Source organism: Daktulosphaira vitifoliae, unplaced genomic scaffold (genome assembly GCF_025091365.1).
Source record: "Daktulosphaira vitifoliae isolate Bord-2020 unplaced genomic scaffold, ASM2509136v1 Scaffold_5, whole genome shotgun sequence".
Taxonomy (NCBI): domain Eukaryota; kingdom Metazoa; phylum Arthropoda; class Insecta; order Hemiptera; family Phylloxeridae; genus Daktulosphaira; species Daktulosphaira vitifoliae.
The window spans coordinates 5,875,155-5,891,057 of NW_026099576.1; the positions used below are offsets into that span (position 1 = coordinate 5,875,155).

Sequence of the window (15,903 nt, forward strand, 5' to 3'; positions counted from 1 at the left end):
TTTCGGACCATAAAGGACAAGGTTGATAACATGTGTGAAAATAAACTGACGCATATTTTTTTATCGGCAAATCGAGATGGCGTATATTTACAAAATAAATACATTTGTTGATGGAAATGAATTCAGACTAGGCACATACGCAGCTCAATATGAACGCGACGTTTGGCTGAAACAATAATTTACATGATTTCTATGTCGTCATAGAAATTAATAGTTTTGTTCGAATCAGTATTGTTTGTATGGAGCTGGTTTGTAGGCTGGTGCGGGGTAAGCGGGGGCGGCGTAGGCTGGTTTGTAGGCTGGGGCGGAGTAAGGAGCTGGCTTGTATGCTGGGGCGCTGTACGGGGCCTTGTATCCTCCGTCGATTTTCTTGACTTCAGCGTTGAAACCGTTGTAGTCGTCGGCGGTGTATTCGACGACGCGGGTGGAACCGTCGGGTTCGACCAAACTGTACGATCCCTTGACGTATCCGTTTCCGTCGGCGTATTCCTGTTGGCTCTTGACGTCGTAGGTGGTTGGGTCGTTGACGCTGTACTCGAAGTTGTATGGGGCTGGAGCGTATGCGGGTTCTGGAGCGTAGGCCTTTGGCGCTGGGTAAGCGGGGGCGGCGTATGCGGGTTTGTAGGCTGGGGCGGCGTATTGTGAGAGAGCGGAAGCCACGCAGGCGGCGAATACGATCATCTGAAATAGAATCAGAATAAGACCGAGAACGGTTCTAAAGTATCAAATGACATTTCAACTTACTTTGGCGGCCATTGTAAATGATTTGTTTTTGATTTGCTGTATTGATCAAAACGAAACAGATAACTGATGACTTTGTGAGCAGCCACCACGGTATTTATATGCTAAAAGTTTCGGGTCCCCGACAAATCAATCCCTTCCAAAAGGTAATTGCGAACCAGACACTTTCAATCGTGCAAACCGGTTGCAGTGCATTTTGCACTAGTAACGATAGTCGCGAAAATCGTGTACACAGAAAGTATGGCGAATAAAATATCGTTTCAAGGCTGAGCCACGCGGGTTAATTTTGCCTTGCCCCCTATCCGGTGAGCGATATACATTGATTGAATATTTCTTATGTACCAACAAATTCTTTCATTCCTATAGTTCTAAATTTACTCGTGAAAAATGTTTCTCAATGATCAATGTTTCATTGAGTTCTAAACTAATATCTGGATTATAAGGCCGAAACCATAAAAAATATAGTGCGGCTAGTTTATCTATAATTATATACGTCGAATCAATATTCGTGTTTTGTAAATTTAGATAAATTTATCCAAAACACGTCTTAAAAAAAAAAAAAAATACTAATAACTTTTACGAGCAACATTAGTTTAGTCATTTGTAATTTTATGAATTCGTGGACATTTAACAGCGTTAATAAATTCCACTGTCATGTATTATCGGACTTAATATTTTTAGGGTGTAATAAATTTCTAGAGTTTTGAATTAAACATCTCCTTTTATTATACTCCAGGCATAATATTCTCGTTTTACTGTATTTATATCATTCAATGTTTTTAAGAAGTTAAGTGGTGCAAAATGATAGTCTTATACTATAAAAGGAAAAATATCTCATAATTAACATCTAGCATTTTTATATTTATTCCAATAAATCATGTTGTAGATTTCCAGCATTAGTGTTTACCGCGAGCATTTTGTAGTTGTAACTGCCATTCTAATAAATAAATAACGGACTTGGATTAGTTTTTTTTTTAAGTTTGCTCAATAACATTTTTATATTATTGCCAGAATTAGAGATATTCGACGTTAAGATTTTCTTTAATTTCGCAATATTATTTTTTAATAAAATATTACTGTAAAAACGTGTAATCATTAAAATTTCATTATTTAATTATTGATGAATTTTTTTATCTTTGTTAATGTACCGGGAATGCAAAAACGATCAGAATTCAAATGATTTTATATGTTTAAGATAATTTTTGATTTTCAATGAATTCATAATAAAAACATTTTTCACTTGTGTATAATAATTATAATATAATTTTATAAATATTGTTTTGACCAATGTTTAACGCGTGTTATACAAAACGTTCTCCAGTAACACATGTTAAGTAAAATATAATGAATTATAGTTATCGGCTATATTATTACATGATTTTTATAATTAAACAAATAAACGCAGCCCAACTCCATTTCGGTATTATGACTCGCCTTTCTCCGTTATTATCTGGTTTGACCAATTGTTTAAATGATGAAATAACTTTAATACACCCGAAAACTTTACCATCAATATTATATTATACTCTTTGTTAACTATAATCGGTATACGGAAACCATAACGCCGCTTGACCTGTCTAACGAAATGTGCATAGATTTAGGCAACTTCGTCGTTGATTTGCACACATCATTATTTATGTCGATACCTTATAGTCTTGAACGACATTTTCAACTCTCAAGTTTATTAAAATCTCGTTAATATTAACAACAAGGGTTGCCGTGTATGAGTTAAGTGCCAATTACGAACTCGGGCGCTTATAAAATAATCAATATTATTACCATCGCAAACACAGACATAACCAAATCGGTAAGTGGTCATCTTGTATAAGCACAGTGTCTGACGGTGAACGTTCTGTATCAAACCTTGACCCTATAATCTGGACAATCGTTGAGCTAAGCGTGATTTTGATTTGTTTACACTATCAATTAATATAATAACCATGTGGTGTGTACCATTGTACAGGCCAATGAAGGCACTTTTAGTAAAAAGCCTCAAGCTCTATTTAAATAAAATACAATAATTTCTTTAATCAATAGGTTCATATAGAATCATTTTAATACAGAAACAAGTTTTTACAAAAAGCTCTGATTATTTCCTAAAAAAAATTCAAATAAAAATTAAATATATGCGCATCATATGCATATATATATATATTCAAATTTAACTGAATGTAATACATTGCAACGCGTGTTATTGCTGAAATTCATCAGATATAATTGAACAATGTTTCATACGTGTAAAAGTCAAGATAAAAATAAAATAAACTTACACTCGACGTAATTGTAATTATAATAAAATGAATTTTCATTTATATTGCTTTTAGAATTAGGTTAGTGATGTTGTTAAGGGAAATACTGCGAATAAGCCACGAGTGTCATTTCAATTTTAGACAAGGCCACCGAAGTGACCATCATGTATTTATTAGAGGTAGGTCTGCTAATGAAAGGGGCGGTTGTGGTGGTGGGGGAATCACTTAAGGATTTTATCGCCAAAATTAATAACACATAATTTTAGGTATGCAAATTTATACATTGAGTCCAACAAAAATTGTACACTAAAATATTGTTATTATGTGTAAATATTAGTGTACGAACGAAAAATAAGCGCATATTTTGCAGTTTTTTTACTAAAACACCACTTGTTCTAAATCTTTTTTTAACGATTCACTAAAAGCGTTTAAATAAAATAAGTTAAAATTAATCTTAACGGTGTGTACTTAGAAAAGAGAATTCCTAAAATTGTTTAAAAACAATCTTAAATTTGATTATGTGATTGGTTACAACGTTTGTGTTTGAAAATTGCAGTATCTTAATGAATACAAGGAAATATTTAAATGATTTTCCGAATAAAAAAATAATAATTTCCTTTTCATTTGTGAAGTTCGATAACACAACCACACGACTGGTAATCAATCGTCATTTTGTATACACACATATCATTCCCATCACAGTAATAGTACCTGCCAATAAATTGTATATAGCGGTACGGTTTACAAAAGAAATAATCGCCGACATGGAATATTGGCGTAAAATACCAAATAACCACATAACTATAACAATAGTCAGGTTTTCAAGGAGGAATGTGCCGGTGGTTAGCATTGCACTATTCGGAGTTAGGTCGTGTACTGAGTGGACAGTGATTTGAAAGTTCTATGTGCACTAATTAAAAACCATGTTTCCCTGAGGTCATGTATTCTCACAAATATTTATTTCACACTTATGTCAACACATTTCACTTAAATTCAATTCATTTATGCAAAAACTGCTAGAAATATTCACTATAAATCATCGTTGATATGTTCGTTGTATTGACACATTAGAAATTTAAGTATAAATAAAAAGGGAATAATAACTCTGTGTATAACATTTTAAAGAGCACATTTTATGAAAAAAACCACCTTTATTTTTAACCAAATGAAACTATTTCCAGAAATAAATGTTATAAATATTTTGTTCACAGAACAGTAAAATCTAAATAACGCTATTAGTATAAGATTAGATTTGATACTCAAATAAAATATTTCATAAAAAATGTCTAAAAAACAATCAAAATGTGCAATAGTAAAAGTGTGGTGCATTAAACTGACCGTCATCGTAGTAATCGTACGAGGCGTAGGGTTATTTTGAATCACGATGTAAAAATCGAATATTTAAAGATACGTGTTGTTGTCGTTAGGGTTACGAGGTATTGGTTTTATTACTGATACTAACTTAACTAACACTGATTTATTTTAATAATAATGATAAAACATTTTTTTATGTTTGATAATGCTGAGACAATATTTGATTGTAGCATAACACAATTACTTGATAAATTACTTAAAAGGTTGGATTGGCTGTTTTGAGCGAATGTAAAATTCAAAATGACCAAGTTTAATATCGATAATAATTGAAGATTTACGAAAAACAAAGGGTAGACAAACACTATCCATAGCATGACAGTGACACAATATTATCGTTCAATGAAAGCTGTTTCTAATTAAAAACACTATGTGACATATAGGGTTGGTACTTTATTTTTTAACAATCACAAATATTTTCAAGACTTTTTTTGTTTTACTTTTACTTTTCATTTATCAGACAAAACAGTATAATGTGATGTCATAAAATATACACACTTTTGATACAATTTAAAAAACGCATAATTAGTATTATTTTTACAATAACTTTTACAAAGTACTTACGAAAAAAGTGTATGTTGCTATATACGTTTTTTTAAAATTTACAAAATATAAAGTTAAATATATAAAATCGGGAATTTTAACACTCAAATAACAGTTATTTGTACATAGAATATGAACACTTTTATATATATACAAAATTAAAGCTAATGAAATTAACTTTATTATGCAAAAAAAAAATTTCGGACTTTATTTTGTCTTCACGGTGAAAATAGTCACTGTATTCAAAAATATGCTAATATTGTATTTTAATTCTGGGTTTTGTATTTTATTTTATTTTTATATACCTTACAAGGGGTATATACAGATTTTCAAAATAATTATATATTATTATGTGAAAATTCTCGATTTCATTTTTTACATTTTTAACTTTAAAATAATAACTTATTATAGCCATAAGTTATTGAAAAGTGTATGAATCAACACAATATTTTTATGAGAAATAATATTTTTTAATAATCCCTTTTTCATTCGACATACTTTAACTTAATCAGGATATCAATAAAGGAACTAGTAGATCATGTAGCTTTTGGAATAATCTAACAATGTTTCAAAATTAAACACCATCTAAAGATTTTCATAGAAGCGTTTTTTTTTTTATAGTGCTTTTAATCACTGTTAGATATCATTATACTTGATACAACTATGCTACGTCACCACTGTGCCGCGACCTCCCTGTGCTGGGTTTTTTTTTTGTGTTTGTTACTACTTTTTCTCAGCTCCCGCCGGATCGATTTCTATCAACGATACGTCAATGGATCACAAATCGTATCTAATAGAAGACATTATTCTCAAAAATTGAAAACATTTTCCTCGTTCCTCGTAAATGGGGAAATTTGCCAAAAAAATAACAAATTTGAAAATCACTAACATTGACATTTTTTCATTTTTATTTATTTAAAATTGCCATAACTTTTTTAAAAATGACCAAATCTATATAATTTTTATTTATATAGATACGTGAGGTACTTACCTATTATAAGATATTAATTTTACTATGATATGTTTTTTTTTTATTTTAGCTTCGATTCGTTAATTTTACTATGATGTCTTATAATCAATATAATTTTTTTTTATAGATGCACGATATCTTTACCTATCATTTAGGTAAGTACCTCACGTATCTATATAAATAAAAATTATATAGAATTGGTCATTTTTAAAAAAGTTATGGCAATTTTAAGAAAAAAAAATTGAAAAAATATCGAAAATTAGTGATTTTTAAATTTGTAATATCTTTGAAGGTTTCCACCATTTACGAGGAACGAGGAAAATTTTTTCAATTTTTGAGGGTATGTCTTCGACTAGATAGGATTTGTGACCTTTTGATGTATTTTTGAAAGAAATCGGTTTGGTGAGAGTTGAGAAAAAGTGGTTGGGTTGGAAAAATCACATTATAATAAAACTAATATCTTCTCAGCCTCTAATCGAATGTAAAATACAATTTTTATAAAAAAATTTTTTTTTATAATTTTAACTTTTTAATGCCATAACTTTATAAAAATGACCAAATCAATATAATTTTATTTATTATGATACATGAGATTATGCAATATACTTTAGCATGGAAAAAAAAATTTTGATTTTGTATTTTATTTTGAATTACCTAATATAAGTTTTTGAGTTAGAAAAAAATGTTTAACTCCTTTTATTTTTATCTCATTTAAATTCAATAACAATAAATATCGAGAACCCCATCACTGTAGTCCCCCTTCATTTAAAAAAAACATTTTGATTGTTTTTTTTAGTTAAAGTAAATCATTAAAATAAATTATATTCTGAATATTTCAATTGAAAAATATTTTGAATCACCAAAAATCACTTAAAAATTATTACTATGATTTCTATTAAAGTGTTATATTACTATAAAAATGAAAAAAAATATAAAGCTTTTCTGATAAATTTATAGTTAATAGTTATTTTAGCTTCGATGCGAAGCTGAGAAGGTATTAATTTTACTATGATGTGTTTTTTTTTTTATTTTTTTAGCTTCGATGCGAAGCTGAGAAGGTATTAATTTTACTATGATGTGTTTTTTTTTTTATTTATTTATTTTTTTTTTTGTGTCTGTGAACGCTCAATCTCAGCTCTCGCTGGACCGATTTTGATGAACAATATGTCAAAAGATCACAAATCGTATCTAGTCGAAGACATTACCCTCAAAAATTGAAAAAAATTCCCTCGTTCCCCGTAAACGGGGGAAATCCCCCAAAAAATTACAAATTTAAAAATCGCTAATTTTCGATATTTTTTCAATTTTTTTTACTTAAAATTGCCATAACTTTTTTAAAAATGACCGAATCAATATAATTTTTTTTTTTATAGATACCTTAGATAATTACCTATCATTTTATATATTTTTGTGAACATTTGACCCTTTAACAGCCCAAAGGATGGGGTTTCAAAATGGTAACTTTTTTACAAAAAATTAACTTTTTCAACTTAACTTTTGAAAATGTTCCGGAAAGACTGACAATTTTATATATACCTTAAATTAAAGCTAATGTAATATACTTTAATTTGAAAAAAAAAAATTTGACCTCTGGACTTGTCTTCATGGTGAAAATGACTGTCATGGTGAAAAATATGCTATTTTTGTGAAAAAATTCTTGATATTATATTTTACATTTTTTAACATTATGTTGCTATAACTTTTTAAAAAATGCATGAATCAACTTTATTCTTTAATGATAAATACTTTATATATACTTCTTTCATTCGACATACTTTTTTTTAAAATCGGACCATTTCCCTTTATACAGGGGGGGTGCAAACCTTTTAAAATGCGTATAGAAAGTAGAACTTTTTCAACTTAACTTTTGAAAATGTTCCGGAAAGACTGACACTTTTATATATATCTTAAATTAAAGCTTATGTAATATACTTTAATTTGAAAAAAAAAAATTTGACCTCTGGACTTGTCTTCGTGGTGAAAGTTGACATCAAAGTTAATAAAAAATTACGATTTTTGTAAAATAATTTTTTTTTATATTTTTAACTTAATAATGCTCTAACTTTTTCAAAAATGAACATATCAATATAATTTTTTTTTATATAGATGCTTGATGTCTTTACTTATCATTTGGTATATTTTTTTTGTAAATCTGACACTTAACCTGCCCACAGGGGGGGATTTAAAATGACAACTTTTTCACAACAAATTTACTTTTTCAACATAACTTTTGAAAATGTTCCGGAAGATCTGACACTTTTATATATATCTTATATTAAAGCTTATGTAATATACTTAAATTTTGAAGAAAAAAAATTTGACCTCTGGACTTGTCTTCATGGCAAAAATGGCTACCGAATGCTTTTTTCGTGTGAAAATTCTCGATTTTTCTTGATATTATATTTTACATTTTTTAACATTATGTTGCTATAACTTTTTAAAAAATGCATGAATCAACTTTATTCTTTAATGATAAATACTTTATATATACTTCTTTCATTCGACATACTTTTTTTTAAAATCGGACCATTTCCCTTTATACAGGGGGGGTGCAAACCTTTTAAAATGCGTATAGAAAGTAGAACTTTTTCAACTTAACTTTTGAAAATGTTCCGGAAAGACTGACACTTTTATATATATCTTAAATTAAAGCTTATGTAATATACTTTAATTTGAAAAAAAAAAATTTGACCTCTGGACTTGTCTTCGTGGTGAAAACGGACATCAAAGTTAAAGAAAAACGTACGATTTCCGTGAAAAAAATCTCGATTTTATATGTTATATTATTTAATTTATATTTTATATAACTTTTGGAAAAATGTATGGATCAATATTATTATTTTTTTATAATAAATATTTATATACCCCTTTCATCTGGCACGCTTTTTTTGTAAATCGGATCATACCCCTTTAACAAGGGGGGTCAAAACTTTAAACATGCGTATTGTTACTACGATATTTTCAATTTAATTTTTGAAAGTATTCCGGAAATACTGACACTTTTAAATATATCTTAAATTAAAGCTTATGTAATATACTTTAATGTGAAAAAAAAAAATTTGACCTCTGGATTTGTCTTCATGGTAAAAATGACTACCGTATGCAAAAATATGCTATTTTTGTGTTAAAATTCTGGGTTTTGTATTTTATTTTATTTTAAAATACCTGACAAGGGGAGTACAGATTTTCATAAATATTATATAAATTAAAATTGATATAGTATAGATAGTTAAACTTATTTAAATATGTTTGTTTCTTTTAAGTCGAGAAAAATAACTTTGAAATTTGAACTAGCTTAAATAGCCAATTTTTCAACCGCCGGAAGCAACGTACGGTTGCCGAGTTGGTAAAATTTATGTTTTACACGCTTGGGGTACGAGGTTCCAACCCGCATATGGCAATGAATTTTTTGCATTTTTTCTTAATTCTTTTTAAGTTAGTATAAATTTTAACTCGTTTGATTTTTATCACATTTAGATTCAATAACTTCAATAAAGATCAAGGATCCCATCACTTTAGTCGCCCCTTGCAAGAAGAAATTTCTTATTCGTATTAAAATTATTTTACTATATTTTAAGTTTTCGCTTCGATGCAAAGCCGAGAAGATATTTTTTTGTGACTATCATTTATTTTCTCTGCTCTAACTTGACCTACTTTTTTCAACAATACGTCAAATTACTACAATTCGTATCTAGTTGAAGATATTACTCTCAAAAATTGAAAAAAAAATTCTAATTTATCAATTAAACAGTTAGTTATTACATCGTCTCCATAAAGACAATTAAAATCATTAATTTCTAATGTTTTCAAAATATTTATTAACGAATGAAGTTTGATATGATAGGTTTCAACTACAAAATTAAATCATTTTACTTTGTAATTTAATAATTTTATTACTCTGTTTGTGTGTGCTACTATTAGACTATAATATTCAAATTTTTTTCTAACGTGTTGCTATATAAATCATTTCTAAAAAAAATGATTGTTTTTTCTCCTGAATTAACAATTGATTTTTACAAATATAATCAAATTTTATAATAAACTCAATTGAGTAAATCTTTTTAACAACTTTGTTTTGATTGGTACATTTAGTTAAAGTAAATCATTAAAATTAATTAAGTTCTCAATATTTCAATTATAGAATCTTTTCAACAAACAACAAAAGTTCCTAGGAAATTATTACTATTACTTCTATTTAAGTTATCTATTACCATAAAAATGCAAAAAAATATTGAGCTTTTCTGATAAATTTACAATAAATAGTAATTATAAAACTTTCTGACTGCATATTGATCTTAACGATACAATTTTTTTAATTGTCATAAAATTTTCTATTTAATTATGTCAATGTCAAACTTACCAATTGAGCTAAAAGTTATGGTAAAATAAATTTTTTTTTTTTTTTATAAACATTTACAACAATCAACTTTAAACGATTAACAAAATTGGTTAAATATGTCATTTTCCTTATTTTTAACTTATTAATAATCAAATTAATATTAAATATTATATCAAATCAGTATTAATTTAAAACAATTTTTTTTGTTCTTAATTATTTTTTTTTATATGTAAAAACTATTTTTTAATAATATTAAAACTTAGAAGTTATAGAAAAAGTCTAATTGCACATTTTAAAACATCGCGAAAAGTTGATTTAGAATAGTATATTTTTGTTTCTGATGGAAGTTCCTTGTAGTCCAGTGTATAAAACTTATAACTTTGTTAATTGTTATAACTTTATCAAAAATGACCAAATCAGTATATTTTTTTTTATTTAGATGCATGTCTTTATCTATCATTTGGTTTTTTTTATAAATCTAACCCTTTACCTGCCCACAAGAGGGATTCAAAATATTAACTTTTTTTTTTTTAGTTAAAGTAAATCATTAAAATTAATTCAGTTCTGGATATTTCAATAGTAGAATCTTTTTAAATATCAAAAATTACTTAGAAATGATTACTATGATTTCTATTTAAGTGTTCTATTACGATAAAAATGCAAAAAATAATGAGTTTTTCTGATAAATTTACAATAAATAATAATTATAAAACTTTCTGACTGCATATTAATCTTAAAAATAACATTGTTTTAATTCTCATAAAATTTTCTATTTAATGATTCATTCTAGTCAACGAAGGAGTAATTTTGCAGAATAGCAGAAAAAATTCCCAACAAACTTTTTTTTTTTTTGTTTTAATTAGGCAATTGGTGGATTATTCCAAAAGCAACATCAACTCTTATTTCTTTAATTATATCATGATTAGTAGTTCTTTGATTTTAAAATATAATATTTGAATATATACTAATTATAATTATTAAATTTAGTATGAAATTGATATTTAATATTGTAATTTAAACGGAGAAATTATAAAAATAATAAAGAAGTTATATTTTGCTTTACTTTTACGTGTATAAAAATTTAAAGGGCTTGATACAATAATTTTCAATAAAAACTGTTTGTTACTATAAAAAAATGCACTGGACTACAAGGAACTTTCATCAGAAGCAAAAATATACTTTTCTAAATCAACTTTTCGCGTTGTTTTCAAATCTGCAAGTAGACTATTTCTATCACTTCTAATTTTTTATATTATTACTAATTATATATATAAAATAATAATTAAAAGAAAAAAAAATTTGTTTTCAAATTATTACTGATTTGATTTTTAATATGTTAAAAATAATCAGTCCAAATTTTCAATTTTAACCTATTTTTTTGGTTCTTTAAAGTTGATGAAAAATTTTTGATAAAGATTTATGAAAGTTTATAGTAAAATAAATTGAATATATTACCATAACTTTTAGCTCAATTACAAGTTTAAAATTGACATCTAGGCCAGTCAACAAAGGAAAAATTGCGGAAAAAATTTTGTTTTTTTAAAAGTTGAATTAAAATATGTATAATGACATACTAATAGTCCTCAAGATTGGAATTGAGCTTTTTTTTTAAATCCTCGCAAAAGTTCAAAAATATGAGCTTTCTTAATTTTCTCAAAAAAAAATATTTAACTTACAAAAAAAAGTTTCGCACAAAAGTTGTTTAAAAGACAATTATAAATAAAAATATAATCTTATATTTTTTCATTTAAACAAATATTTTTCGAGTTACATTACATTTAATATGAGTAATAAAATTTATATTCCATTTTTTTCATTTTACGGTTACTTTTTATCATGTTATACTTACATTAGACACAATGTTATAAATGCATATGTGTGTATGTGTGAGTTTATTTATTTATTGTATCATTAAAGTGTAGTGTATATTGAGATACAACCGATAGAGTAGGTAATTGATTTGACGCTATATTATTTAAACCCAACTAAACGCTAAATTGTACATTCCGAAATAACAATCATATTATGTCAATTGCCACCGGAATATCTGGTAATATTTTTCTTTTTCTTTGCCTTAATCCCAACTACTTGGGGTCGGGCACCCTTATCCTAAGATTCCACTTGACACGATCTCCCACATCTTCTACGCTCACATCAGCTGTCCTCAAATCGCATTCAATAGCATCCCTCCATCTCTTTTTTGGTCTTCCTCTATCTCTTCTTCCTTCAACATTCATTTCTATAACTGTTCTTACAGCTTTCGATTCTTCTTTCCTCATACCATGACTAAACAATCTAAGTCTATTTTCTGTCATCTTATCCACGATTGACGCAACACCTATACTTCCTCTTATATGCTCGTTCCTTATCCTATCTTCTCTAGTCACTCCACTCATCCAACTAAGCATTCTCATCTCTGCTACACTTATTCTCTGCTCTACTTTCTTATCAACCGCCCAACACTATTAACCATACATCATAGCTGGCCTCACAATTTCATACTAAATTTAAAAACTATAATTAGTATTTATTCATATATTATATTTTAAAATCAAAGAACTACTAATCAGGATATAATTAAAGAAATAAGAGTTCATGTTGCTTTTAAAATATTTCACCAATTTCTCTAAAGGAAACACTATCTACAGATTTGCATCGAAGCGTTTCTTATGATAGTGATTTTAATCACTGTCAGATATCATCTATACTTGTCCCATCTATGCCTCGTCCACACTGTGCCTCGACCCCACTGTGCTACCGTTTTTTTTTATTTATTATGGCTTCAACAACTGAGGTCTTTAGCCTACAGAAATAAAATATATATACAGTAGTATTAACTAAAATTGAATACAATTACATAAAACTATACATTTTTTTCTAAAGCTGATTTCGTATACTAATTTTGTTAAGATATCTTACATGATTTTTCGAATATTTCTCTTTGAGTGTTTCTTCCCAAGTAGGTTGGGATGTTGAATGCATCGCTTTAGTTGGTGTATTTTTGACAATCTTGGATTATATGAGATATAGTTATAATTTTAAATAATAGTTGCAAACGGCAGGTTTCTCTTTATTGAGTATGTGCATGTGGGTAAATTTTGTGTGGCCAATGTTTAATCTTGTGACTATTGTATCGATTTTTCTACTGGGTATCGTGTTTCCAGTTAAGTTTACGTATTTTATAACACGCTTAATTGAGTAGATTTTTTAACATTATTTTGATTGGTGTTTTAGTTAAAATAAATCATTAAAACTAATGAATATTTTAATTGTACATCTTTTTAAACACCAAAAATTATTTAGAAATGATTTCTATTTAAGTGATCTATTACAATAAAAATGCAAAAAATATATTAAGTTTTTCTGATAAATTTATAATAAATAGTAATTATACAATTTCCTTGGCTGAAACTTGAAGTTGATCTTAAAGTTATGGTAACAAATTCAACTATTATTTTATTATAAACTTTTTAAAAAATCAACTTTATAATAGGTTAAAAATGATATTTTGCACTGATTATTTTTAAAATATTAAAAATCAAAATCTGTAATAATTAATAAACAATTTTTTGTATTTTTAATTTTTTGTATATCGTAAGAAATCATTTATGAAGAAATATTAATAATTTCTATGTAATTCTTGTTGTTTAAATAGATGATACAATTGAAATATTCGGAACTATTTTTCTTATTGGCGATGGAAAACATAATTGCTGATTTGGAATTGGCACGAAAAATTGAGTAATAGAAGTATCTGTTTTACTTTGATGAAAATTTTTTGCAGACCATTTATTCATAATTAGCAACAAATTGTTATCTAAAAAAGTTCTGTGTAAAGCCTTTCAATTTTTATACATATTTTCCATAAAATTAATAACTAATTTATAATTTTTTATGAATTCTCCGAAAAAATTACAATAATAAATTATTAAATAAGAACTTATACTACGTTGAATTGCTTTAATAGATTTTATTTATAAATTATACTTATTATTAAAATACTAATTAGGAATAATAATAGATAAAGCTAATTTTACCTTTAATCAACCAATTACTTAAAATAAAAGACTTTCTACAGATTTGCATCGAAGCGTTTTTTATGATAGTGATTTTAATATCTGTCAGATATTATCTCAACTTGACCCAACTATACGACTGCTCATTTTGCCGCAACCCCTCAAAGAATTTATACATATAAACAGGGCAAAAAAATGTAATAAACAATATCAACAAATATAATGAACTAGCTTATTTATTAAATAATAATTTAATTTTCAAAAAGACTTGTCAATAATAACTTTTTAAAACAATATTTTAGAAGTTTTAAACATTGATTATACCTAGACGATAGGAAGATTTTTGTCCATTAATGTATGGCGATTAAATCACCCGCGCCTCACTTCTAGTACTTAAATTAAATTTTTATAATTGTTAATATCAATATTACCCTAAATATTTGCGTATGTATAACCAAAGAATAGTTGTTTGATTCACTATTCTTGTTTATGTTTTAGAATCTTTTTTTAGATTTACTAAGTAACACTGTAAATTTAAATAATTATAAAACATAAATGTAGAACAAAATTATTTTTTTTACAACATTTAATGAATTTCTATTTGAACTGGTGTTGGAGGTTCTTCATCTGTTGCTTTAAATTCCAATTCTAGATTCATAAAAAATGTATAAGACTATAAATTAATATTTAAATTAATCATTTTTTATTTTAAATACCTTGTTCAATTAGTTGCTTTGGAGTTGGTATATACGTTTCGTTGGTAATTGGATCAAATTTAAATCCCAGTTGAAAATATTTTTCTAAAATTTCTTTCTTGATATAATCTTTAATTTTTTTGGTCAAAAATTTGAAAAATATTAAATTTGCGCCTTGTTTAATAATAGCATTATATTCATAAACCCATCCATTCCATAAATCATTCGTATTAGGTACATATTTACAGTATATCAAAGTTTCAAATTGTATATTTCTTATTAGTCTTTTAGAAAATAAATATATAATTTCAAATTTCGAAGAGTTTGTAGATAAATTATCATATAATGGAATTGGTTCATTCAATTCGTCAAGAATATTTCCTATTCTATCTAATAAGGGACTTATCAAGTAAGACTTTTTGAATTCCGATTTAAAATTAGACCATGGTAAGTTATGTAACAAATCCAAAGCGTCCATTGCGCCTTTCAACAAAGTTGCTATTGGAACAATGAATGTGGCTATTGTGTTTATGAGCTCTTGGGTATAAATGCATCCATTTATTATGTGGTTATCTTCTTTATTTTCTTTATACATTTCTTGCCAATTGATAATAATTGAAAAAATACTTTTTATAACTTTTGCATATGTGCAACCAAGATATATAGTCAAGGATCGTATCTTTAGCTCACCCATTTCTCTATGAGTAGGTGTTTTAATCAGATGATGAAGATAATATGATTTACGATAATATTTTATATAGTCTAAATCATTTAAATTTTTCCAACCCGGATAATTTAGTAACTTATCTAATTGTTCAATTGTATATTTTGAAGTCGTATACGCTTTTGAATATAAAATCACACAAAATATAAAAAAACTAAACTTAACAATTTTTAATAAAAACATTTTGAAAATAATTAATAATATAAATGATCGAAATGTATGTAACAAAATATCGAAATGTAATATAAAACTCGA

The 15,903-nt window shown here is 26.8% G+C and overlaps 4 protein-coding genes across 6 annotated transcripts in view; 1 reads left to right on the plus strand and 3 right to left on the minus strand.

Annotated features, from left to right (window-relative positions):
- Positions 1–15,903, plus strand: part of LOC126907402 (Kv channel-interacting protein 2-like) — a 383,598-nt gene that overhangs the window by 47,869 nt on the left and 319,826 nt on the right. The window contains exon 2 of one of the 2 annotated variants that reach the window (XM_050688662.1): positions 6,002–6,029. The exons of the other annotated variant lie outside the window; for it this stretch is intronic. The gene's annotated coding sequence lies outside the window, so the exon portion shown is untranslated. The remainder of the gene's footprint in view (positions 1–6,001; positions 6,030–15,903) is intronic. 2 annotated transcript variants of the gene reach the window in all.
- LOC126907190 (uncharacterized) overlaps positions 1–15,903 on the minus strand; it is a 32,486-nt gene that overhangs the window by 7,312 nt on the left and 9,271 nt on the right. The window lies entirely within an intron of this gene.
- Positions 20–850, minus strand: LOC126907412 (cuticle protein 7-like). The gene is made up of 2 exons (XM_050688682.1): positions 745–850; positions 20–681 (listed from the first exon to the last, which is right to left on the minus strand). The coding sequence occupies exons 1-2, from the start codon at positions 754–756 to the stop codon at positions 226–228; spliced, it is 468 nt and encodes a 155-aa protein (XP_050544639.1). The 5' UTR covers positions 757–850; the 3' UTR covers positions 20–225.
- Positions 14,448–15,903, minus strand: part of LOC126907396 (uncharacterized) — an 18,448-nt gene continuing 16,992 nt past the window's right edge. The window contains exons 1-2 of one of the 2 annotated variants that reach the window (XM_050688646.1): positions 14,946–15,886; positions 14,448–14,877 (exon numbers count right to left, since the gene is read on the minus strand). In XM_050688646.1, the coding sequence (XP_050544603.1) occupies positions 14,816–14,877; positions 14,946–15,831 (948 nt within the window). In that variant the 5' untranslated portion in view covers positions 15,832–15,886 and the 3' untranslated portion in view covers positions 14,448–14,815. Of the gene's footprint in view, positions 14,878–14,945; positions 15,887–15,903 lie in introns of those variants that run through there. The other variant, XR_007704510.1, reaches the window with a different exon arrangement.